Raw genomic sequence first — 24,999 nt, forward strand, 5'->3', positions numbered from 1 at the left:
TGTCTGTAAGCAGAGATTTATTTTCACCTCCACAGCTGTATCTCAAGCATCACTGATTATCCTGTATCATTTATACATTTTTAATTTCCCTGTCCCACAAAGTGACAATATATGTAAAGGGCGTCTGTATACATAGTTGTATTCCTTTATTGAAATATAATTCACAAGATTATAGATATATATAGATATATAGATATATAGATATATATCTCATAATTTTTCAAAGTGTGTGGTCCCAACATTTGAATCTTGACTAGCGAAAAACACTGCCTGCTGCTTTTCAACACACAAAAGGGTAGTAAGTTCTTGAAACTTCTAAACGCTCTACAGAAATGTTCACTGTTAAAACAACATTCCGGGCAACGTCTTTGCAAAGGTAGTATGGCTGCCAAAGGAGATCAATACAAAAAAAGTTCACTGAATTGTACACATTGAGCTTCTAGGAGAGTTAACTGTTCTTGTCACGGGCTCCTGGCTATAGTTTACAATATCCGCCTTCACTACACTCTGTGGGGAGGAGAGAGAGAAAAGAAAAACAGAAGAGGTTATAGCAAGCGAATCCGAAGGAAACACTGTTCCAAAGTGCTAGTAAAACATTTCACATGTTAATGACTGGACTATGAAATATGGAACATTTAAAAAGAACAAGAAAGAGAAAAGGTATGCTGTGGTCTGCTGTTCTCAGAAATCATTCATGTTTTGGTATAACACGTAGTGCATATTTAAGTATTTTTTATAAATATTAAAGGGTTATGATAAGCAAGTACTGATTCCAATTCTAAATACTGGTTCCTTTGTTCCAAATGAGGGGGGAAAGGGCTCTAGCTTGTAACGTTTTTCTGTCACTTACTCTGCAGCAATATATTTACTAGTCCTGACCTGAAATTTTGTAAAGTTTGAATTTAGACACCAAAAAATGATTTTTTTTCAGCTGTGTGGGATTCCCCTTAAAAGTGATTTACACACAGACAGACACACACACAAACACACTCTTCAGAGTTCTGTTTTGAAGCTGAAATAAACCAAGCCTATAATTATCACTATTACTGCTATTATTGATTCATTAATCACATTCTAAAACACCATCTCAAGACAATTTACACACAAGAGAATTAAAAATAGTCAAAAACAAAAAAACACTGAAAACAAAAGCCCTGTAAAATTAGGAGAGAATGATGTCCCTTAGTGTGGATATCTTACTCTGAAGGAGTTCCCATGACTCAGGCGATGCTGGCAGCTTCATCCCCAGTCAGGGCCACATGGCAAAACTTTCATCCCAAGCTAGCTCTATGTGCATATATGCTTTCAGGTGCACATCCTCAGCCACACTCACCCCCAGCTAGTCAAAAATGCATGATTCAGTTGGGAAGGGAATGGTGACTCAGTTGTCTCACACACTCCCTTATCTCCATAGCATTTGCCTTCTTGCAAGTAATTCCAGATATTTTTAATAAGGAATATGAAAGCAGGTGGGTGGGGGCAAAATGTTTTGTACAGGGCAAAAATATTAACTGCATGTGTTAACATCCGCCTTCTTCTTCTCCTTTTTTAAAAAAGGAGAATACAGTACATAATTCCACCATTATTGTAATTTTTCTTTTTTCCTAAGACTTGATAGTGGACAACAGTATCTGTGACTGCTTTAGTCCCATTCGTGCATTTCCCCTTTTGAGCTTCTCCTTCCAAAAGTGATCCCCTATGTCACCTGTAAAGTCGTCCCTGAAACTCGGGCAAAAAGCAGTTTCCAATCTAGCACAGAGGTTATAAGAGGTTGCTGTAGTTGCTATAGGAGGCTGCAACTGTTGGTCCCAAAGTTTGTCCCACCCAAATCCAATTGAAATCGGAAGGTGAATTCCTTGGGGCTTAGTGCACCTAATATTCTCTCGTTTGGGAGCCAAAATATTAGCTATTGCAAATACACAAATCTGAAGGAAACACAATATCAAGGTTAGTATTTCAAGCAAATGAAATAGTAACATTTGTTAAAACACTGTCTTTCTACTACACTACCTGAACTATTGCACTGAACAGACTTTACTCTGACAGCTGGCAGTGCTCTGCTGTTGATTATCTTCTTCAGGATACTTCACTAGTTCTGCCCTGACAACATGCTGCAGCCACATGTCAAGCAGTAGACAGAACAAGGAGGCAAGTGGAAAAACAGAGAGACACAGATCAACTATTAGAAAGGAAGACAAGACCGACACAAATGAACAGCAGCAACAAACAAAAGCCATCGCATTCCAGACACCATGCAGCCCACTTGCCAGCTTTTGGGAAGAGTCTCTGAAGCAATATCTCTCCCCGCTCACTCCTTTCAGAGCAAAACATTTATTGGGAAGACCTCACCAACGACAGTCCTGAGCTGATCCCCATCGTCCAACATGGAGCACCAGGAATGCCTGGAATCATCACAGCACTTGCACCTTTGAGTGTCCATGCATGAGTACAAGAACGTGCATTTGGGCTGCAAAACATGCATTGCAAAGTCTTCGTGCAGATCTGTCTAAAGGAAAAGCTTGACTCACAAAGCCCAAGCCCATCAAAGCAATCAATGAAGTTTAATCTCAGCACAGGTAAGAAAAGTTTATTGAGTGGAGAGGGATCAGAAAATTAAGAGGACGGGAAATGTGAGGATTAGCTTCTCCCCCCGCCCCCCATTTCTACCTGCAGCCCTTTCTGTACATGGGGCCAGATTCAGCTGAATGGCGTGCCAGTGGAAGCCAGAGCAATGAGCCCCACTAGTGCAGTGGAGCTTCCCCTGCTCCCCTAAGCCCCCTCCCCGCCTGCAAATTGTCTCGGGGGGGGGGTCTGGAGAATGCAAAAATGCTTGCACTGAAAAATGAATATAATAGCATGACTGTGAATTCCTCCCATAGGTCACAAACAACTGTTTTGTGTCCAAGCGATACTTGGAAATTGTATTAAATTTCAGAAGTGAGATACATACATACATACATATATATACATATATATTGTAACAAAAAAAAAATAAGTCACAAAATGAGCCTCTGCCTAAGAGGTGATTGGATTTCATGCAGCCATGGAGTTTTCACCTACATACTGCAATGTTTTGTATATTCCTTGCTGCAGATAATAGATTTCAATAGTATTTAGTATAACATAATTTTTAAAAGATCTTGTAAGTATAGTAAGCCTACAATTTACATGCATTTAATTTGAGTGCATTCAGCTTTATAAGCCTAGCAAAGGGGGGGGGGAGTGAAACAGGTGGGCATTTGGGCAAGTCGACCCACCATTGAACCCAATGTGTTTTGACTATACACCATTTTGACTATCCACAATCCCCAGAATGTGACCCCTGCATAAATTGTGGGCTTACTGTATTTAATAACAAAACAATATTCAAAAAGGAAACATAAAATAGATTTCTTCTAGAGTAACCTTTTCAGAATCACACCATTTTCTCTTCAACGGGACCTTCTCTGTAGTGGTGCTTTTCCTATGCAATGTCTTCCTCCCGTCCCAGTACCAAGAGTTTTGAGCTCTTTTGGTTCTGAGTCGGTTGTTATGCTGGCTTATGTTGCATTGACTTGGTTTTATGTTTTATGGCTGTTGCTTATGTGGCTTAAATTATTTGTTTTATTGTACCCGTGACCTAGGATTGTTCTGTGATGAACAGTGGGTTAAAAATATGTCTAAAAAATTAAATTATTTCTCTTTTCTCAGAGAAGTCACAAAGTTTCCTGAGTTACTTGTTTTCTTAACTTTTTCGTAAGCTGGCTTTTTTCACAGCTGTTCCAGAAATTTCAATAAGACCGTTAAGAATAACTATATTTAGGACTGCAGCCCAAGCATATTTTTACATATTTTAAAAGTATAGATTCCCTAATTGCATAAATATTTCTTTTTTAAGATAACTTCTCTCTAAATAAGAAATGGTAAGAGATACAGGTGACAAAGGTTCTGAATTTATGATCTAATTATGTGCTCTGCCTGACTTCTGACTGATCATCATCATATTATCTAATCAGCTAGACAGGAGTTATGATTCACTGGACTCCAGGACTTACAGTATTATGAGAAGAATTCAGTTTCATGAAGATGTTAACAAAAGAGCAATGTTATCTGCACTTAAACAGTGTTATCTGACCTCACAGGACTTAATTTCTTTGCAGCATGCTTCCTGCTGCAGTTGAGAGAGAATTCTAAGACTCACTGAGCAATCAATTGTTGCTCAAAAAGCTGGGTTAAATCCTATGCTGTTTACAATATCTAAGCTAGTGACCTATGTTTAAGCCACTACATGGCATTAGATTAAAACAATTTGGACTTTTAAAAGAATTTCAGCTCAGTTAGAAATAACATTACCCTTTTGGTACACTGTGTATACCCATCTCCAGATCTGAACTAATATGTCTTCCAAAGGTCCAGGTTCTGTAACTTATCAGATTCTCGGATTGGCAGATTTGATAGACAAGTCTATTTCATTGTATACCAAATGTTGTTAGTCTGAGAGATTCATTATTTTATTTAACTGCATATTAACAACAATATATATTCACTAGCAAAAACAAAAAACATAACACTTCCACGGTTTCATCATTGTTTTATGTCATATACTGCAACTGCTCTGAAATACAAACTGGATGAACGATGATATAGAAATGATTTAGAGAATTACTAAATAAATAAAGTGCAGAACTGAGTCCTAAATCTATCCAAATGTCAAGGGATGCCATGGGGGAGCAAGGACATCTCTTATGCTGCTCAAATCTTAATGTCACATCATCAACTTACTGGTTTACAATTTTTAAACAGGGCCAGGATACTATTCTACTAAGGAAATGCAAACGTTTGGGCTTAACACTCTACTTATAACTTCATCCTGCTCCCCAGTATGTGAGGTAGCCTTACAAAAACTTTAACTGCAGCTTAAGGAAAAAATTATGTGAGAACTCCATAATGAGCCTGAAGTAGCTCTCTGGGTAATGAGAAAAAATTGGAGAGTTATGGGTATCTCTGGATATGAAGAAAACAATGGTGTTGAACTCTAAAGCTTTGACACCATGTTCAGAGGAAGGTTTTAGAAAACAATTTATAAGCGGAAGAGTGTAAGAGTTTGTCCAGAAAAGCAAAGAAACAAATCTGCCATACCTCAGAGTAAGATATATCATTAATTCACACATTTAAAAGAAAAATCTACATCGGCTAGTCAAAGCAATATGCTCAAAAACATCACCTGTGATAGCTCTATTTCCGCTTTGTTTAATTTGACGTCAAGGAGGTCAGCAGCAATTTTTTGAAAACACAGGAAGACCTATTTAAAAAGGAAAGGCGTAAGTGATTAGAAACAGACTTCCTAGAGTTACTACAAATATGGCAAAAAAATCCTGAACTATAAACAATGAAATATAAAAAATACAACCTGTGCAAGATATCTCAAGAGCTTTCCTTTTGTAAATTTCATGCCAGCAACTGCAGCAATATTTTCATACAAACTAGTTTCATTTGTTTTACAACAAACACTACGCTGATTTCTCTCCACTGACAGTTCCTTCAGTTGGTCAAAAATAAGCTCTTCCACAGAATGTCTAGTCTAAAACGATGCCTGGACTAATTTGACAAATGCATTAACAATACTTTTTTTAAAAAAAAGTTTTTACCAAACATCCAACAGAGTCAGGTTTCAGCACGACAGCACAATGCCTATCAGGTTTAGAACACCAGCAGATCACTCCCTAAAGCACTGATGGACCACTTTACTATAATTTAAATCCTGCTAGCAGTTGAAACTGTCTGCTATGCTATTTGAATTAATGTTGAAAGAAAATAATTTGTGACCAGGGGGCTTCACCAAAAAATTCATACAAAGAACATATGTCTTTGGTGTTGTTGTTCCCCATAAAGAATGGGACTATGAAGTCTACCAGGCAGCCTCTCTGCAGAGAAGTGGGGAGGCATGCCAGAAGTTGAGAAGGAGAAGGCACAAAAGGGCCCTTTGCAAGAGTTTTGGGCTTTGAACTGGATACCATTATAGGCACCTTGGATACCACTCATTGTTAAGAATATTGAAAAAATATGTTGATCTCTGCAAAGTGGCTCCATTGACTGGGACTATTAGTTTTTATCTCCTTGTTTTGAATTTTACATTCTGTGAAGGTAAGAAAATAGTTCACTTATATTTGTGTATGAGTTGCAGACCACTTTTTCCTTCTTTTTATTTGGGTTTTAATCTTTTGTTGATGTGATAATGTGTGTGTGTGTGTGTGTGTGTGTGTGTGTGCGCGTGCACGCGCACATGCACTTCTTTGTGTTTAACCCTGTAGAATAAATTATAATTTTCTTCAATTACAAATATTCTTTAGATTTCAATTATTCATCTATTTTTTAAAATGAACCAAAAGAAAACAGATGATAAATTGTTTCTATGTATTATGTATGAACGAATGAATTACTGGTAGCTTTCTATTTGGAAATTTGCTGTTACAGTGGACCCTCTGGATATGAATTTAATTCATTCCGGGGGTCCGTGCGCAACCCTGAAAATTTTGTAAGAAGAGGCGCCGCTCCTGCGCACATGCATGGCGCAACAGAGCACTTCTGCACATGCGCATGCGGTGAAACCTGGAAGGAGACACTTCTGGGTTTGCCATGTTTGCAACCCGAAAGTTACATTACCCGAAGGTAACGTAACCCGAGGGTCCACTGTATTGGAGAGCAGCAGCTAAATTAATGGAATTAATTAACTGTATTAGCGGAACTGGAAAAAATAAAAACTGAATAACTATGAATTATTTAGATCAGGTGTTGGGAACTCTCCCCCCCCCCCCATGGCCATTGGCAGAGGAGATGGAAGTTGTAGTTCAGTAACATCTGGAGAGCCAAAGGTTCCCCAAACCCAAATTAGACACTAATCAACCTAATAAATAAGACTGTTGATATCATAATGCCATTATACAAATATGTGGTATGACAGCATTTGGAATACTGTGTAGAGTTGGGGTCACCTCACCTCAAAAAGGATAGTGCCGAGCTGGGAAAGGTGTAGAAAAGGGCAACCAAAATGATTAAGGGGATGAAGAAAGGGTGCAGCATTCGGGTCATTTTAGTTTAGCGAAAAGTCAAGTAAGAGGTGACATTACAGATGTTTATAAAATTGTGCGTGGCATGGAGAACATGGATAGAGGAAAGTTCTCCCTCATGGGAACCCAGGGACATCCAATTAAAAGTGAAGATTCAGTACAGATAAAAGACAGTACTTATTCGCACAGTGCATAGTTAAACTATGGAACCCCCAGGAGGCAGAGATGGCTACCAACCTAGATGCCTTTAACAGAGTAATTAGACCAGTTTGTGGAGGAGATCAATCACTACCAGCCAGGATGGATATGCCCTGCCTCATGGTCAGAGGCATCAATGCTTCTGAATATTAGTTGCTGGAAAGCCCAGGAGGAGAGGGCTCTGGGACTCAGGTCCTGCTTGCAGGCTTCTCACAGGCATCTGGGGGGCCACTGTGAGAACAGGATGCTGGCCTAGATGATCCATTGGCCCAATCCAGCAAGCTCTTCTTACCTTCTTAAACTATTTTGTACAGTTCATACAGAAACATTTAGAATTTAAAGCTTTTGAAGATTTAGGAAACTTACAATGCAATCCTACGCTTGGCTAAATTAAAATCAATGGGACATCATCCTAAGTAAATATGCAGAGGACTGCAGTTAAAGAAAAGTATTAGAATGCTCTGAGGGTTAAACGTTGGGCAGGGGGGGATTTGAAGAAATGGCAGGAAAGAAAAAAGTAAACTAGATGCACAAGATAACAGTTTGGAAAGCAGAATAAAATGATGGAAAATTTGAAATTAAATGAAGAGAAACATTACACTTTAGAAAAATTTGTAACATTAATAGCTGAAAGGGAAGCAAATCGGAAAAGATGTGGTGACAGATTATGGAAAAATAAAAAATCAAAAGCTAAAGCTAAAGCGTGACATGAACTGAAGATAAAGCCTGAAGTACTTAGTAAATCTGAAATGGAATAATAAGTATAAAATTGAGGTGTGTTTAATCATGGCCCCTGTTTCTTTCTCAGTGGCATTTTAAAATGTCCTCTTTATTTCGTATCTACCAAGAAGCAAGCCTGGTTGAGTTTTTCCATTGCCTTTACTGCTTCTATGAATCATTTCATCTGCTTTCACCTGTGTTTCCATCTCTGCAGGGGCCTTTACCATTCATTTGCCATTGAACTCCTCTTGGCAAGTGCCTACTGTAGCAGAATGCATTTGTGGCTGGAGCCACAAATCATCATCTCCCTTCTTTTATCTTCTGGAGACTTACTAAAAAAACTGGTTTGTGAAGGATGCTGCTTCTGCAGGGAAGGAAGAAAAATCTATCGCAGGGTTCTGTCATGGAGGGAAAGATCATATGTACTTGCCTAGTTAGCCCTGGCATTAAAAAACAGATGCTTGCTAGACTATGGTCTGGAACAAATGAAGATTTCTGTTAGAATGAGTGTCAAAAACAGAAAACTTGCCTAAGGCAAGGGACATAGAGAGTTGAAGAAACGGGAAGATTTAACTGTGTGCAGCTGATAGACAGGAGCTGGGGGGGTGGAGGACCTAGGAGTGGAGTTTTTATGTACAGTGGTTTTCTCAGGGAAGCGCAGCAGTGTTTAATTTCCAGAAATACACATGCAGAGACTCTGGCTTATGGGGAGCAGTGTCATCTGCCATATTAGACAGGTTGTTCTTGCTTTTGCAGAACATTCAAAGGCACTGGCTGGCAGAAATAACGGCTTTGCCACTAGGTCCAGCCATAATTCATGATTTCGGCTCTTTGCACGATTTAAATGACTGAATCCCCAAGTGGAAGATGAAATAATGCTATAATTTTTGGATGGAACAAAATTCGTAAAAGGGCAGGAGATCTGAATGTTGGAAAGGCTAAATCCTAATTTCTTAGCTCAAAGAAGAGAAAATGTCTTAGTTATTTGAGTTTAAGTGAGCCATACCTTTTAGGTTTCTTAAAAACAGACTGTCATAAAGATGACCAAAAGAACACCAACTACATTTGCATTTGATATTTCACACAATGGTCAGAGCTTCACCAGCTAAGACAGAGGTGGGCACTGCCAGCTCAGAGGCTGCAGCTAGCCCACAGACCCTTTCCATTCACGGCCCTAGTCCAACCCGCTCCTATGCACCATTTGTTGTCCTGCTTTGTTACATCTAAATTTAGCTTCAAAAGCAAATTGTGAAGACTCTCAGGGTGAATAGGGAAGTGGTGGCTTACTAGAAGGGAAGGAGCCTGGCAAGAGAGATGTAAACTGCTTTGTTTTTTCTGGTGGGAAGAGCCTGGCTGGATAGTTTTCTGACCATCATATGGTTTCTAATGTGCTTGGGGGGTTTCTAACATTTGGAGGTTATTGGTTTCTAGTGCAGGGTGACTTTCCGGGTTACTATTGTTAAAGGATGGCTATGTAAATGCATAAAATAAATAAAATAATATCTCAAAAACAAACAGGAAACAAGAAAATGAGGCTTAATCTAGGACTACAAATCAGGTTCAGATGGAAAAGACTGCTGGAAATAAAAAATAATTGATACCCTTCCCTTCAATGACACACATAATTAACAACAAAATAATGCAAGCCAGCAGATAAAAATATAATGGCAAACAGAAAGATAAAAGCAACAATTTAAAAAGTTACACCACAGAATTTGGTGGTTGTTTGTTTGTTTGTTTGTTTGTTTGTTTAAAAAAATGGATTGTTCAACCTTTGGATTTGATTGCTGAAAAACGAGAAATAACAGCCCACAGACTACAGTTAGTGAATCGCCTGGTTGGGTATGAAAGAGAGGCTGCCCTTGAAGACTACATTTACTCCAAACATGTTCCAAAGTGCTGGAGGTTTCCATGAGTAAGACCTTGTTGAACTGATATTCTGAGGGTGTTTTATTTCATGACAGGATGCAGATTGATGTCCTAGAATTACTGATTTTTGGCTGTATTCGGACAACTCTTATCTAATGCATAATCTGTTCACTAAAGCCTTGTATTGCTGGAAAATATTCAGTAGTTCCTTAGATTAAAACTTGGTTAGAGAATTTCGGATGTAGCTAGGAGTTTTTTTTGGGGGGGGGGATAATATTAGAATATTGGTGGAGAGCAAACAAATGTATTTCAGAAAAGATAATATATTAAATTTTAGAAATTACATGAATGGCTATATGAGTCTGAAACTGCAAAAGAAGAAATGCTTACTTAAAATGTAATCAGCAATGTAAAATGTATATTCATTATTAACAACCACAGAAACGTGCAAACTTTAATATGCTGTGCATGTTTTTGGAAATTAATGTATCCTTAGTAGAAGAAATCTGATCAAACCAAAAAATACAAAATATGGAACAGAGGAAGAGTTTCAAAATAAAAACCTGAATTATATTTTTAATGTTTCTCCTTTAAAAAGCATTCTTAAATAACTCAGTTCACAAAAGTTATGGAGAATGGAAAAAACACCTTTGAATAATGTACCTGTAATAAGTACTTAACAATAATCATCATATTACTTACGGAATCACCTGTCTTGGCTGACACAAAATGACTGCTAGAATGATTTTCCTGGCAAAATCGAAGATGCTTATCAACTTTTACTGTCCGCAGATGCTCCAGATCAACTATATAAGGAAAGGAAAGTGTGGTATTAATGTAATAGCACATATTTAAATACATTCTAAAACTCTTAACTTTTACCATGGTGCCTTTAATAGTGAAACACACTCAGACCTAAGGTAAGTCACATCAGAGACATCACCACCCTGTTCTCTTTTCTTTGGAAAAAAAGAAAGGGGAGAGGGGAAATGCAAGAGGAAAACAGACTCAGAAAGTCAGGTGCAGAAGAAAGTAGTATTCCTGTAAGCATTATGAAATTCAGAACCCAAAGTGGGAGCTGGGCTGCACGAGCCAGCCTTGTCCCCAACATCCACTTTTGAGGCTGACTCCATCCCTTACCTTCCTATTGAGTGGGAAGATCTGAAGGTGAGACTCAAAGCATATTCAACTCAAAATGCTTAGAAGCCTCCCCACATTCAAGAACCCTGTGCAATCTGAAAGTGACTCAAACCTTTAATAATGGTACAGAAACAGAAGTTTCAGTGGGCCTTGCTTTTTTCACCTTACAAGCTGACCGTGCCAACATTCGCTCGTCATACCACCATTAAAGGCACAAAAACACTGTCCTGTTTCACCTTTTGAGTCCCAGACAGAGAAGCAAACAGGCATGCATATATGGTGTGTTGCACCTTTATGTAAGTTGAATCCTAGGTGTGAAAATGCTGGAGGCTATACTATTAATGCATAACAGTCAGGATGAACAGGTTCCAAAGGTGACACAAGCAGTTCCACTAGCCTTTGTATAGTATACATCATTCTGATGGACTGTCTGTTTTATTCTTTTTCTGAAGAAAAATGACATCTGGCATACCTCTTGACAAAAATACAAAAATAAATAAATGTTTTTAACCTTTTGTCAAAATGAGATGTATCCTAGGATGAATTGCTTCCTTTGGCCAGTTAAAAGTTTTAGTCTGCAATCCTACAAATTACCAGTAAGTATTTGAGAGTAAATGAGAGTAATTCCCATTAGACAAAGTGGAACTTTTTTTCTGAATAAACATTTATAGGATTGTGCTGCATATCACACTAATATTAAAAATATTATATAGAATGTTGTCTCAATTATCCATGTAATTAGATAAGACTTCCGGGTCAGCGCCATTGGTGAATGGCAGAGTTCCTCCAATCGGAGGAACGGGCTCCGTGGAAACTGGGTCTTCCCGCCGCGGCGAAGGTGGGGACCCGCTAGAAATCCCAGGCGGAGGAAGCCTGGGAACGTGGGGTTCGGCAGGGCACCAGAAGCGCCCCCCTACTCGCGGGGAATCCCATTTAGGGGCTCCGGAGCGAAGTGGGGTGAGAAGCGCGGTGCTACGAACTGACTGCTACTTTCACGGAGTGAAGCCGCACAGCCATTGCCAGAGAGAGCTGACTTTTTCCTGTGGACAATTGGACTTAAAACAAATACCCGTGAGTAGAAACGGAAAATTGGATCAAGAAATTGTTTAATTTGGTATCGAAGCGGGAAGGTGCAAACAGGAAGTCCGCCTTCCGCTTTTTTGTATATAGACTAAAGCAAAAATTTTGCAAGTTAAAGCCGGGAAGCTGTCAAAAAAGACTACATTTCCTTCATTCAGAATTACTGAAACCCCCCTTGGAAGCAGGAGAAAAGGGGGGGGGACTCTGTTTAACCCTGGCAGGAGAGGGAGTGAAGAAGGATAAGTTTCCACCGTCTCTAACCTGGGAACGGGGTGTCAGAGACAGAAACTGTTGGAGAGGTTCATTGACTGTGAATCTAACACTTTGACAGATAGCTAATGAAGAGAAACAAGTTGATTCTAATGTTGCCTTTTGCATTTTAAAGAAACAAAATATCTGAAAAACATCTGAAATATCTGAAAAAATGAAAGTAACTTTCCTTTGTCTTAAAAAAAAATGGATACAAATAGTTTGTCTCCTCTAGAGGGAGCTTGCTAAATTGTTGCTGTAGGATATTTGAGACCCAACATCTGTGAGATTAAGACCGTGGGAACAGTCTTTTCTGACCTTGAACAAAGATGAGCTGGGAGGAAGACTGGGTGCTTGCTCTATGCAAGACAAATGCTTTGCTGGAACAGATGCATGAGAAGATGGACTTGATGAATGAGAAAATGGATTTGACTGCTGTGGTTAATAACTGTGGACAAACAGGGAACATTGATACAGAAATCATTCAGGAACCAACCTATGAATCTGTACTGACTGGGCAAGTGCAGATGACAATGGAGGAGGATGCGGCTGCACCTCAAATAGTACAAATGGAGAGACCCGAGGCCCTACAGGAGCATAAGCCGCTGTTATTGAAGATTGAAGTTGGAGTGGGCCAAGGGGAGTCTGGAGATGAGGAGATTCCTAGCTTTGGAGAGATCTTGAAATTTGATTTCAAATACATTTTGGATTATATTGAGGACTGTGGGGAGTGGGACTGTGGGGAATGGGCGAGTTGGATGAAGGGTGATGGAGACAATTTTGGGTTGGAATTGCTCAGAGACCTACTCCTCAATGAGAAAGGAAAGAAACTAAGACAGAGACCAACAAAAGACAAGGAAAAGGGCAAGCACAAACAAGATGAAGAAGAATTGCAGAAGGGACATGGAAGAGACTTAAGGGCCTCGGACATAAGGCTTCCAGGTTGATGGACTAGATGGAATGGACAGTAAGGACTGACACGACCCGAGACCAGGAAGAAGAGACGCTGGATGATGATTGAAAGAGAATTTATAATGGAAATTTTTTATTTTAGAATCAGCTTAATGAATATTAGGGAAAATGTGGGAATGAAACTATACGACTCTAGCAGAAATGTTATCAGGAGCTATGTATATTTGAAAACTAAGATTTAAGTCTTAAGGTACTTAGGGGTAAGATAAGGTTAAATAAATTAAGATAATTTGAATAACAGAATATGGGGAAAGGTGGAAAGGATTTGTTGAGTTAATTAATAGGCTAAATTGTTAAGATAAATTGTATAACAAAAATTGAGAAAGATGGAAAGAATTTGCTGAAATAATTATTAAACTAGAATACAAAAAGGGAGGTGTGAGGAGGTCAATGAAACAAGCAAATGGAAATTATGGATATGCAATTTGGGATTTGTGTTTTTTTCTTCTTCTTCTTTTTCTTGTTTATTTTCTTTTACTGTATTGTCGCATATTTTGTGCTTTTCTCTTTTTTCTGTTTTTTTCCTCTTTTTTGTATTGTAGTGTTGTTGTTTTTTATTTTTTATTTTTCTTGTAATCCTGAAATTATCAATAAATATTATTTAAAAAAAAATCCATGTAATTAGATAAGTTGTGTATGGTACAAATATATGAAAGGAGTAGAAAGATAAAATTTCCAGGAATTTTGAAACCATCAAGGGGGGGGAGCTCTCCCCACCAAAAACAAACAAACACCCGGTTTGGGGAGAATTGAAAACAATGCAATACTTGTGGTTTTAATAAGTACTCTTGAGAGGGGGGGGGCTGGCATCCTAAAAACAGTGCCTATTTCAATTGATACTAGGAAGTCTGTCTCTGCCAAAGATGTAAAATAATCCTTGAAGAAAAAGCATATTACCTCTGAAACCAACTTATTACCTCTGAAACCAACTTACTTGAATCTGACAATTCATTAAAACTTTCAGATATCACCATTACAAATGCAATACCACATATTTTGATTTTATGAGATTTCATGCATTTCCATTTTTTAAATTTAGTACAATTATAGGCCCACTGTGGGTATAGAAAAATTTTCAAATGCCACCCCAATTCACATAAAGTTGAACTCAAATCCTGCATGGAATTTATTGTACATATTCCAGTCTCTTCGAATCTAATCCTAATGTAACTGGAAGCTATATTGCACAGCTTCTCTTTTTATTGCACCAAAGTCCCCATAAGGGTGTTGATTCAATGCTGTCAAATTATAAGGCAAGTACATTCACAAGGATTTAAGGACAACTAAGTTCTTTATGTCAACACAGGGGGGGAAACCTTCAAGTGATTTCCTGAGGAAGGGACCCAGCTGACTTGTGAAAACTTGTAAATTTGTAAATCTAGTAAGTCTGAATAATAGGGTCATTTGATTATCAACTGGGAAAAAATGCAACATAAAATGCTTTATTTAAAAATGATACTGGAGGTCTTTAATTTGCACACTCTGGAAAGTTAGTCGGAGAGAGGTTTTGGCCTAACAGGATTCCTACAGTTCATTTATATGGCAGACCTTGGTTACTTCGGGCTGTTTAGCCAGTTTTGTCTTAATAACAGGGGTTGGCATAGAAGCAATGTGCAAAAATTACACCAGAGCTATTCTTGTCTGATTCATGTTTTATTGGTCCCATAACATGGGAAAATGAAATAATTTTACCATGGGGTATGATTTTCAGGTGGCACTTCTGCTTCAAAAACCTGGCCAGAAACATTCCCCTAACCATTTCAGAGGTTGATATCATAAAGGTACGTTTTGGAAGGATTTTTAATTCACCAATATTCTTACAGCTGGGAACATGAGAGGATGAGGGACAGTGGGAGCTTCTTGAATTGCTCTTTTTCTGGCCCACTCTTCATAGAACTGCTAGGCACAAGGTAGGAGCAGGGTGTTTTTTTCAGCCAGAACGCTCTGGAATGGAGTTCTGGCACCTCTCAGGGGAACCTGCAAGTGGGAGGATAGACCTAGGCAAAACTGCTGCTCCTCTGGCTCATGAGGAGACCCTTAGTAGAGCCTGAAATGGACATCATCTACAGCAGAGGTCGGCAAACTAAGGCCTGGGGGCCGGATCAGGCCCAATTGCCTTCAGGATCCGGCCTGGGGACTGTTGGGTGGATCAGCGTGGGGATTCTGTTTGTTCGGGCTGCACCATTCCATCCCCCCCCTCACACACACTGCGGCGGCGGCGGCTCCTCCCTCCCTCCTCCTGGCTTCTCCCCGCCCTGCCTAGAGGAGGAAGGGGGCTGGCTGATCAACATTTTAAGCCAGCCCTTTTGCGCCGCTCATCTTCCCTCTGCTACTGCCGCCCTGGTGCTCCTGTGGGCCAGAGAGTGGAGCGGACGAGCTCCCTCTGCCTACCCAAGAGAAGCGGCAGTGGCGGCAGCCCCTGGGAAGGTAAGTGCAGCGGCTGGGGATGGGCAGGAGGACTACCTGCCCCCTTTGCCTCTTCTTCCGGCTCCCCCCCCCCGCCCCCCCCAGTGCTGCTTCTCCGGCCCGCCACAAGGTCTGAGGGACAGTGGACCAGCCCATGGCTAAAAAAAATTGCCGACCCCTGCTCTACAGCTCTGGAGTGAGTCAACTTGCAAGCCATAGGTACACTGGAGCTTTGCTGAGGCTCTCTCGACTAACAGCTGATGTGCAAAAAGAAACCTCCCTGTGTGTCAGCTCTGCAAGTCGCCCTGTCTCTCCTGGTTGCTCCTTTCTAATATATATAGTCTAAGATGCTCTATCAGTTGTGGAAGAGATGTGTAAGATTTATTTATCAGTTTATGCAATGGCTATTGCCCCTGATCATCTTGACCACCCTTTCAAGAAGATCTGGAAAAGGAATCTTAGACCACTAAGAAACTACTGCCTGAGCGTCCTCTGAAACCCAACTGAGGAAAATGGAGATGGCCCTGTGTGTAGGAAAGACAAAGCAAGAAGGAAGAAGAAGATAAGCAAACCCAGGGATCCATTTTTAACATTAGTAAAGGTAAAGGGACAACTGACCATTAGGTCCAGTCGTGGATAACTCTGGGGTTGCGGCGCTCATCTCGCTTTATTGGCCGAGGGAGCCAGCGTACAGCTTCTGGGTCATGTGGCCAGCATGACTAAGCCGCTTCTGGCGAACCAGAACAGTGCACGGAAATGCCGTTTACCTTCCCGCCAGAGTGGTACCTATTTATCCACTTGCACTTTGACGTGCTTTTGAACTGCTAGGTTGGCAGGAGCAGGGACTGAGCAATGGGAGCTCACCCCGTCACAGAGATTCGAACCACCAACCTTCTGATCGGCAAGCCCTAGGCTCTGTGGTTTAACCCACAGTGCCACCAGTGTCCCATTTTTTACATTACATTTTAACATTACATGGTTGCTTTTATAATGAATTGGAGCAGTTCATTTTTAGAGAAGACGAGCCAAATGGCAGCTGGTTCTCTGCAGAATCAATGGGCTCAATTTCCCATGTCGCCCTCTGCTGCAGCCAGGTACTGTTTAATTGATTAGATCAAAAGTTTATTTTAATTAACTATGAAGATGCCTGGATTATCAGGCAGATTACACACATGCACATACACTTTCTCTTTCAAGTTGCAGATAGCAAGAACCATCTCAGAAGATGCATTCTCTATTTTTGTTCAACTAGGAAGAAATACCTTTAAGACAGTACCTGTTGCAACACAGGCACCATAAAAAAACAAATGTAGCATATTCTTTCCTTCACATATGCACAGAATCATGGAATTGTGGAGTTGGGAGGGGCCATGCGGATCATTTAGTCCAGACCCCTGCAATGCAGGATTCTTTTGCCCAACGGGTCTTTCACCCATGACCCTGAGATGAAGAGTCTCATGCCCAACAGACTGAGCTGGCAGATATTACATCAACTTTCTCTAATCAGGAAATACCTCTTGCATTATCATTTAAATTGGTGAAAAGTTTCATATTTAAATGCAGTCCTGAATATTGTTTGCATACTTGGATAATCCACATAGCACAAAGTATATTAATTTCTAAAACATTGTGAAAAACTAAAAATAATCTATCTGCAAAGCATTTGCAGCTGTTCATACACGTTATAAAGTTACATAATGCTTAAATAATGAGCTATTGAGATTAGGCCACACCAATCTGACAAGTAAAACCTTCTCGTGATTTATTAATTTACATGTGCTTAATTATATACATATTATATACATATTAGTGTTCTAAAAATACACTCAGGCCATAATAAAAGCATATAACAATGTTTCTTTTAACTTGTTGGTCTACTATGGCATTAAAGGAAACTTTAGTGCAACCAGTTTGCCAAATGTAATCCACAAAGCCGAACATAACCAACTAGCCATGCATGCCCCCCCCCATGCACAATCATCCTGTTTATGCTGCCTGCCTAAACTACAAAAACGAGAAGGAAGGGCCAAGCACTTGGCAGACCACAATATGCGTCCAAACAGTTGCATTCATCTTGATATAGGTCACAGCTTGTGCTGGTGTGGCCTAGGGAAAACCAATTTAGAAACTAGCAAAATTAAAGCACACACAAGTATGATTTTTATGAGGAAACAACTGTTATTTGACAAGAAAAGCATGGCAAACTTTTATTTTTATTTTGCTTATCAAAGAAATATAGGTAAACAGAAACGATATGCTTCAGAGGTGACCAATGCCTGAGGAAAAATTAACTCCAACAGGATCAATTACCTCTCCTCTTTACCCAGCCATGGTGAGAAAGAATAAAAAATCATTATTGCCTCTAAATAACCAGAACATTATCTTGCTAGAACACTGCATGGCTTTATTAATAAAGATTAGAGTTTATTTCAAAGTAAGTGTTCAGGATCACATAATTTACAGGCATCCATTATGGTATGAATCTACCATGGTGTCGTCCTCTGTTTAGCCGAAGCCTGCCTTGCAATCAGCTTGACAAAGACCAACATCTTGGGTCAGGACATTGCTAGCACTCCACACATCATCACTGGTGATCACAAGCTTGAGGTGATAGACAATTTTGTCTACCTGGGCTCCTCCATAACCAGCAACCTCTCCATTGAGCTGAGCTGGACAAGTGTATTGGCTGCTATGACAACGGCTCGCTTCTCCAAAAGGGTAGGGGAGAATGTGATGCTAACATTCAATGCCAAGATTGAACAGTCTACCAGGCTTGTGTGTTGAGCATGCTGCTTCATGGAAGTGAGTCGTGGACAACTTACAACTGTCAGGAGCGACACCGCAATGCCTTCCACGTGTGCTACATCAGGATGTGGTGGAATATCACATGGCAGCACAGAATTCCAAACAAAGATGTGCTCTCCCAAACCCACATCCCCAGCATGTTCACACTGTGTGATGTCTAGGCTAGCTTGGTCATGCCCCCAGAATGGAAAATGGCAGGATCCCCAAGGACATGCTCTACAGGGAATTGGCTTCAGGCCCCAGACTCATTGGCAGACCAACTCTGTGCTCCAAAGATGTCTGTGAATGTGCCATGGAGGCTGGCAACATCAACCTTGTTGTGTGGGAACCCCTTGCAGACAACTACAGTGCCTGGAGATAAACTGTCAGGCCATGTACCCATAGCAGTGACCAGAGAAGGAATGACCACTGAGAGGAGCAGAGAGAGAAGAAATGCCATGGTGCATCTACATCAGCACAACTGGATGTCTTCATCTGCACCAGCTGCAACAAAATATGTCTCTCACATATCAGTCTCTACAGCCACAGCAGGTGCTGCAACCTTCCAGCTTTTGACTCAAAGGCACCCTCCTCCATTGTCTCCCAAGACAGATGGATTACAACACAGTCCTCATCTGCAAGCTGTCTTTACGAAGAGGTTGCTATTTTGTCTATTTAATGTATTGAACCTTCAGGTTTTTTTAAGTATCCATATCCATACTGATTTAACATTTTAACTTCTGGCTCACCTTGGCTTAAACTGGGGTGAGTGCTAACCTGTGGCCCTCCAAATGTTGCTGGATGCTAATCAACAGCAGCCTGAATAGTCTAGTGAGCTGTAGGCCACCAGCATCAGAGGAACTAGCCACCCCTCCCTAAAACATTTAGCCTGCTCCCCATACTCCAGCAAGTAGGCAAGGGGCAGATCTGACAAAGACACAGAAGTGCCTTTGCAAGCACTCTTTTACTGCATTTGCAACTTCAAATAATTACAGTATATTCTCTCTCAAACAAGAAAAAATGCAAATAATGGAATGTCTTTTGTACTGTATTTGCAAACCTCTTTACTTACTGAAATCCCATGCTTTCAGTGATCCCCTACTGAAAAACAAACATATTGCTAGTTTGATGTAATGAGCTAAAAATCTGAAATAAACAAAGTTCTGGGATAGATTTATGCAATAATTTAGGTTATCAGGAAAGCTTCTAAAGCACTCTGCTTATGCTCTTGCCAGCCAAACTATGTGTCATATTAACAACCTCCAGAAAGTTATTTCAAATACATAATAAACAGTTTATGCCCCACTCAGATTATTAGGCGATGAAAGAAAAATTAATTTGATTGCAAGCATGCTTTACGTTTCTCTCATGCACTAATGTTTGCACTGCCCTATAGACTGATGCTGGAATAATTCTAAACTTAAGCTTTTCATACACTAAATGAAAAAAACCATAAAGAACAGTAAGCTATAAAGATCAATCCCAAGTGGAATAGAACAGAGCAGGACTAATGGTTTGATATTCTCTGTTCAACGCCTGCCTTGGCCCTGGGCCCCAATGTAGGACTCTTGCAAGGAAAGCAAAAAGGTAAGCTGCATAGCGCTATTGTTGTTTTGAATAGTTTGTACTGGAGAAATGCAGCTGAATTAAAGTTTTTTTCCAGTTTCCCAATAGTTTCAACAGGTATCCCTGTGCACAACTGCCTTTCAATAGATCCATAAAAAGTCTGTTCTGACCTATGGAGCTTTTTTCAACTGCTCTCAATTATGCACTTCCAAGAGTGCCAACACAACTTGGTTCCACAGACATTCCAAGCTTATTCATTCACCATCTCCAGCAGAGGTAATAAAGATTTGGATAGCTTAGATTTTTCCTCCTCGGTACCTCTGCACCAAACAAATTACTCTCCTAAGACATAACAACATTTTACAAATTTCAGGCCAAACTAGTATTATTGCTATTATAAATGTCTAGCATTAAGTCATTTCAAACATAATCTGCATTCTTGTTCCAAACCTTTCATAGCATACAAACAAGACTGGCGCAGGAGTAGAAGCCATTACTCAATGTTACTATGCAATTTACTGCTGCTTTTCTGTATCATAGCTATCCAATTCTACTTTTATGACTCAGCACTGTAATTTGGCACTCAACTGTGGCAGTGTCTCTCTCCTAACAGCCAGATCAAGTGCAAAAGAGTGTGTGGAAGAGAGCAAAGACTAATTTAGACTAATTTAGCCTGGCTATAGGGGGCTGTAGAGGATACAGGGAAAAAGGGAAGAAAGAAAGATATGAATGGAACATGGCAGATGCAGAGACTTAATGTCAAGTATAGATTGGTCCCAAGATAAAGTACCTTTTCCCCTATAGTAAGTGAACAAGCAGCTGTTTAAAGTACCAATAACATACTAAGTGTTTATTTTTTAATTATTGAACAGCAATTATTTTTAAAACATAGTGTCGGGGAATTTTAAAATACCTGAGACCAATCAAGTGTAGAAAAATGTATTGGCAATATTCAGAATAATTGCAGCACTTCTTAAATTCTAAGCTGAATTTCAAATGCAAATCAATACTTACAAACGCTTTGTTTTACTAATAAATTTGTCAGTACAGTACTTTGAGTATCTTGACCAGCTGCCAAACTGTTGGAGAAATCCATCCTCATCTAGCAGCTGACTGGAAATGGAGTTTAAAAGAGTAAGATGCCTTTAAAATTGTAAGATTTTCAACAACATAATAGAAATACTTGTGTTACCCACTTAGGATTGGGCTATTCTATAAGAGTACAGTGCAGCCCCATAATCATCTATCTGCTTTAGCAATGTACGGTACTTTGGTGGAATATAAAATGCAGCTTAGAGAGAGAGACTGGATAGAGCTATGTTCATATCACAATAGTCACAACAAGGACCAGAAAAAAGTAAAAGTAAATTCAATAAAAGTTTGAACAGATGAATACATTTCAGAACTCTTCAGGGAAATAAAAATCCTATTGTATTTTAATATTTTGTTGGAAGCCACCCAGAGTGGCTGGGGAAACCCAGCCAGATGGGCGGGGTATAAATAAATTATTATTATTATTATTATTATTATTATTACTACTACTACTACTACTACTACTACTACTACTACTATAAAGTATATGGACTGTTCTTTTATCATTCAAGTGTCTAGTATATAATATACAGCCAAGTGCCTATTGCTCAACAGTTTTAGAGAGCTGGTCTTACCTTTTTCAACATAGAAAATTGTTAAGAAATTGAAATTCCTTCTTCTCCTGTGTCAACTGGGTGCCTACTCAATAGCAGTGGTGATAGTGGGTAAAGGGGAGAGGCACTGACCATGTTGGTGCAATGCCAATGCACTGGCATAGCTGATCTGGTGCTCCTGCTCTGGTGCATTGGCGCTGCACCAACCTGGTTGCTGCCTCTCCCCTTCCCCTCTGCCTCCTGGTAAGCAGCAACAAAGCCGCTGACTGAGGTCAGGCGAGTGCTACTGCCCTGCCTCTACTGGGACTACTCTTATTGCATTACCATGCAATCTTAAACACGTTTACTCAGAAGTAAGTCCCACTGAACTCCCTCCCCTTACATATAACGCATGCTTCCTATCTATTGCCTTTTCAACACTTACTGAAGGCCTTCCTTTTTCAACAAACCTTTTAAGTTGGAAGTTTTCATCTCACTCAGTACAGGCAACGACCATTTTATGCTTGTTCAGTGCATGCTGACCTGGAAAAGCGGGCAGGGCGTAGCTGGGTGCAGCAAGCTTACACATGCTCTGCCAATGCAAGCGGGGGCCAGGAACACAAACTGGGGGTAGGGGTGGAAACTGGGGGTGGGGGTGGCCTGTATTGAAGTTGAAACTGTTGGTTCAAGGTAAAATAGATAAGAATTCCCTGGATGTCAAGATCCAAGTTTGAGGCAAGTACTCTTTGGGCGAGAGAACCTCAGTAGAGATTTAAAATCACAAAATATGCACCAAAGCAAATATAGGCTGTTAGGCCTTTAAAATGTCCTTTAAAGTGAGTTTCAGAATTTCCCTCTTTCCCTGGTATAGAAAAAGACCACGTTTGATAAGTTTTAAACGGTTTTATGTGCTTTTCCATACAGCATTCAGAAAAAGTTGCACAGGCAGTAAACCTTGGCTTAGTTACAAAGTGGTGAAAGACCCTATATTATTGGTATAAGAATTCAAGGGTGTCTGAATTGGAACAACCAGCTGAAACCTCTTTGCATGCTAAGCTGCTCAGGTAGAGTGCAGGTGAAAACAATAGGCCTGATTACCCATTTCCTCCCAAGGTAAGGGGAAGTGACCTCGCTACACTGGTCAGGACAGCTTACTCTATGGTATTAACCTCTTCATGCATTAATTAGACTTAAGCATGTTGATTATATAAGGCTGGTTATCTAGGGCTGCCAAACGTTCAGAATTTCCCGGACATAGCTGGGATTTGGCAGTCGGAAACAGTATCCAGGCGGAAATCACTGAAATGTCCAGGAAAATCTAGGCAACCCATGTCAGAAGTACAAATTTTGGCGAATTTCCTTTAAAAAAGCTCAAGAAACAGGTTGGTTCTTTCTTGTTCATCATTTCAAGATGTTTTCATGAAAAGAGATTCCTAATTTAAACTAACAAATTCAATCAGGCAGATAAATTGTGTTAGGATTGCATCCTTAGTCACAAAACCAGTAACAACAGCAGCAAGGGTCTTGATATTGCTATTACATGAATGCTTGTTTCTTCTTGCATAAAAAATTGGTGAGGGTGGAAGTTATGCAGCTAACTCAAACTAAATAAGTTTGGATAGGTGAAATCTAAGTGGAAATTTTACTTTTAAAAACTCTTTTTTCTTTTCTTTTTACAAGCAACTTTTGCTTATTGCTCTTAAACAGCTGTTCAGCTACCTCTGGGCTAGATGTGAAGTTTTTTTTTCCCAAATCTAAGCTAGAAGCTTTAAAAAAGGAATTTGATTTAAAGTTTCTTAATTAAAAATAGAGGTTAAAGGGGGAATGGAATGGGCGATGCAGCTGTGCTGATGCCAGTGGAGAGAAATCCAGAGAAAGAAGTGAGGTAAAAACACATAAAATAGTTCCACAAAAATTAAGTGGGTGCCTTAAACAGCTGTTTTAGTTTAATTAATGGAAAGTTAACCTTGTGTAAATATTCCTATTTCAAAAGCAATGTTCTCTTTAGACTTTTCTAAATCTGAGCCTGTATCCTACATTGATTTACCACTATAAGAATAAGTAACATGAAAATATGACACTGAAGCCTTGGCCCTAGATTTGGCAAACCCCCTAGCTTCAGAGTTTTCAGATAGCATTGTCCATATAAGGTCAAGCCTACCTTCAGATCCATACAGTGCATTTATTTTTAAGGAAAGCGTATATTCCTATGAAGGCAGAATTATTCAGCTTGTAAGCGCTTCTATGAAAATGCAGCAACATATACAGCTCTATCAATGTTCAATCTCTAGCATTATTTTAGCACTGATATAATTTTGAACTCACAATGAAAAAATATTCAAAGCTTGTGAACTACTCAGAATATCGTATTTTTGAAATAAATAAATGGAAACATGCCACCCCCTTTGCACTGCTCCACGGCTCTGATGCTGTGACAGCACTTGCTTTTTGGCAAATAACAGAGTAATTACTTTAACAAGTGTGTAAAGACGATGGAAAGCCACTCGTGTAAGGTCAAACAAGAGGTTTATGAACTGCAGAAAAGCACAATTAATGCAAGAGGGCAGAAGGAGAGAAACATGTTTCACACTTTTATTGTGAAGAGCATGAGTTTTGCACAGGAACTGCCAGAACAGATGTTCATAAATTTGGGCCTTAATCTAGAACACTTCCCGGTTTTACTTTTAAATTATATCTGCTGGTGTGTAGAAATTACACCTTACTTTTTCATATAATTCTTCTGATTAGATTTTTTAATAAATACATTTATTACCTTAGTAGTGGTGCCAGCTGGTCAGTTGTGATTTACTGTCCAGGCCTGCTTTAATATAAAGTGGCTTTTGTGGCTTACCCATACAGATTACATTTTAAGCTTCAAGATATCACCATAAAGCAGCTGGAAAAAGTACTGGCTGTGCTCAGAAACCTGTATTATTGCCCAAGTGATCAACTTCCTGAGCATGCAGCTACTCAAACTCTGAAAATCTTTGGCTTGGCTTTGTTCTTATACTGGAAGTTAAGTTATAAACACCAAAGGAAGTCCACTGAGTCTGCAGTTATGCTTTCTATCAGGAAGACAGCTTAAGAAAATTATTAGTTTTCTAATGAGAAAACTACCTGGTCATTTAAAATTTCCGTTTACATCAAATACATTTTTTATCACATCTGATTCCTTAAAATAAAATAAAATCTCTTTAGATTTCTACCCAGGATGCTATTTCCAACAGTTGCCAGGCCCCAAAATTGATACTCCTTTTGGTATCATACCTAAGTTTCAAAATTCCTATAGGAATTGCAATATATACATGGAGACAAGGGGAAGGGCTTGTGCTGTAACTCTGCAA

At 39.6% G+C, this 24,999-nt stretch overlaps 1 protein-coding gene across 2 annotated transcripts in view; it reads right to left on the reverse strand.

The window, feature by feature from the left end:
* Window positions 1-24,999, reverse strand: part of RAB28 (RAB28, member RAS oncogene family) — a 59,242-nt gene continuing 34,243 nt past the window's right edge. Inside the window, exons 5-8 of one of the 2 annotated variants that reach the window (XM_081021629.1) lie at window positions 10,536-10,639; window positions 5,204-5,281; window positions 2,011-2,111; window positions 1-507 (exon numbers count right to left, since the gene is read on the reverse strand). In XM_081021629.1, the coding sequence (XP_080877755.1) occupies window positions 2,016-2,111; window positions 5,204-5,281; window positions 10,536-10,639 (278 nt within the window). In that variant the 3' untranslated portion in view covers window positions 1-507; window positions 2,011-2,015. The remainder of the gene's footprint in view (window positions 508-2,010; window positions 2,112-5,203; window positions 5,282-10,535; window positions 10,640-24,999) is intronic. The other variant, XM_081021630.1, reaches the window with a different exon arrangement.

This window comes from Podarcis pityusensis, assembly GCF_964106645.2.
Source record: "Podarcis pityusensis genome assembly, chromosome: 9".
Classification (NCBI taxonomy): Eukaryota; Metazoa; Chordata; class Lepidosauria; order Squamata; family Lacertidae; genus Podarcis; species Podarcis pityusensis.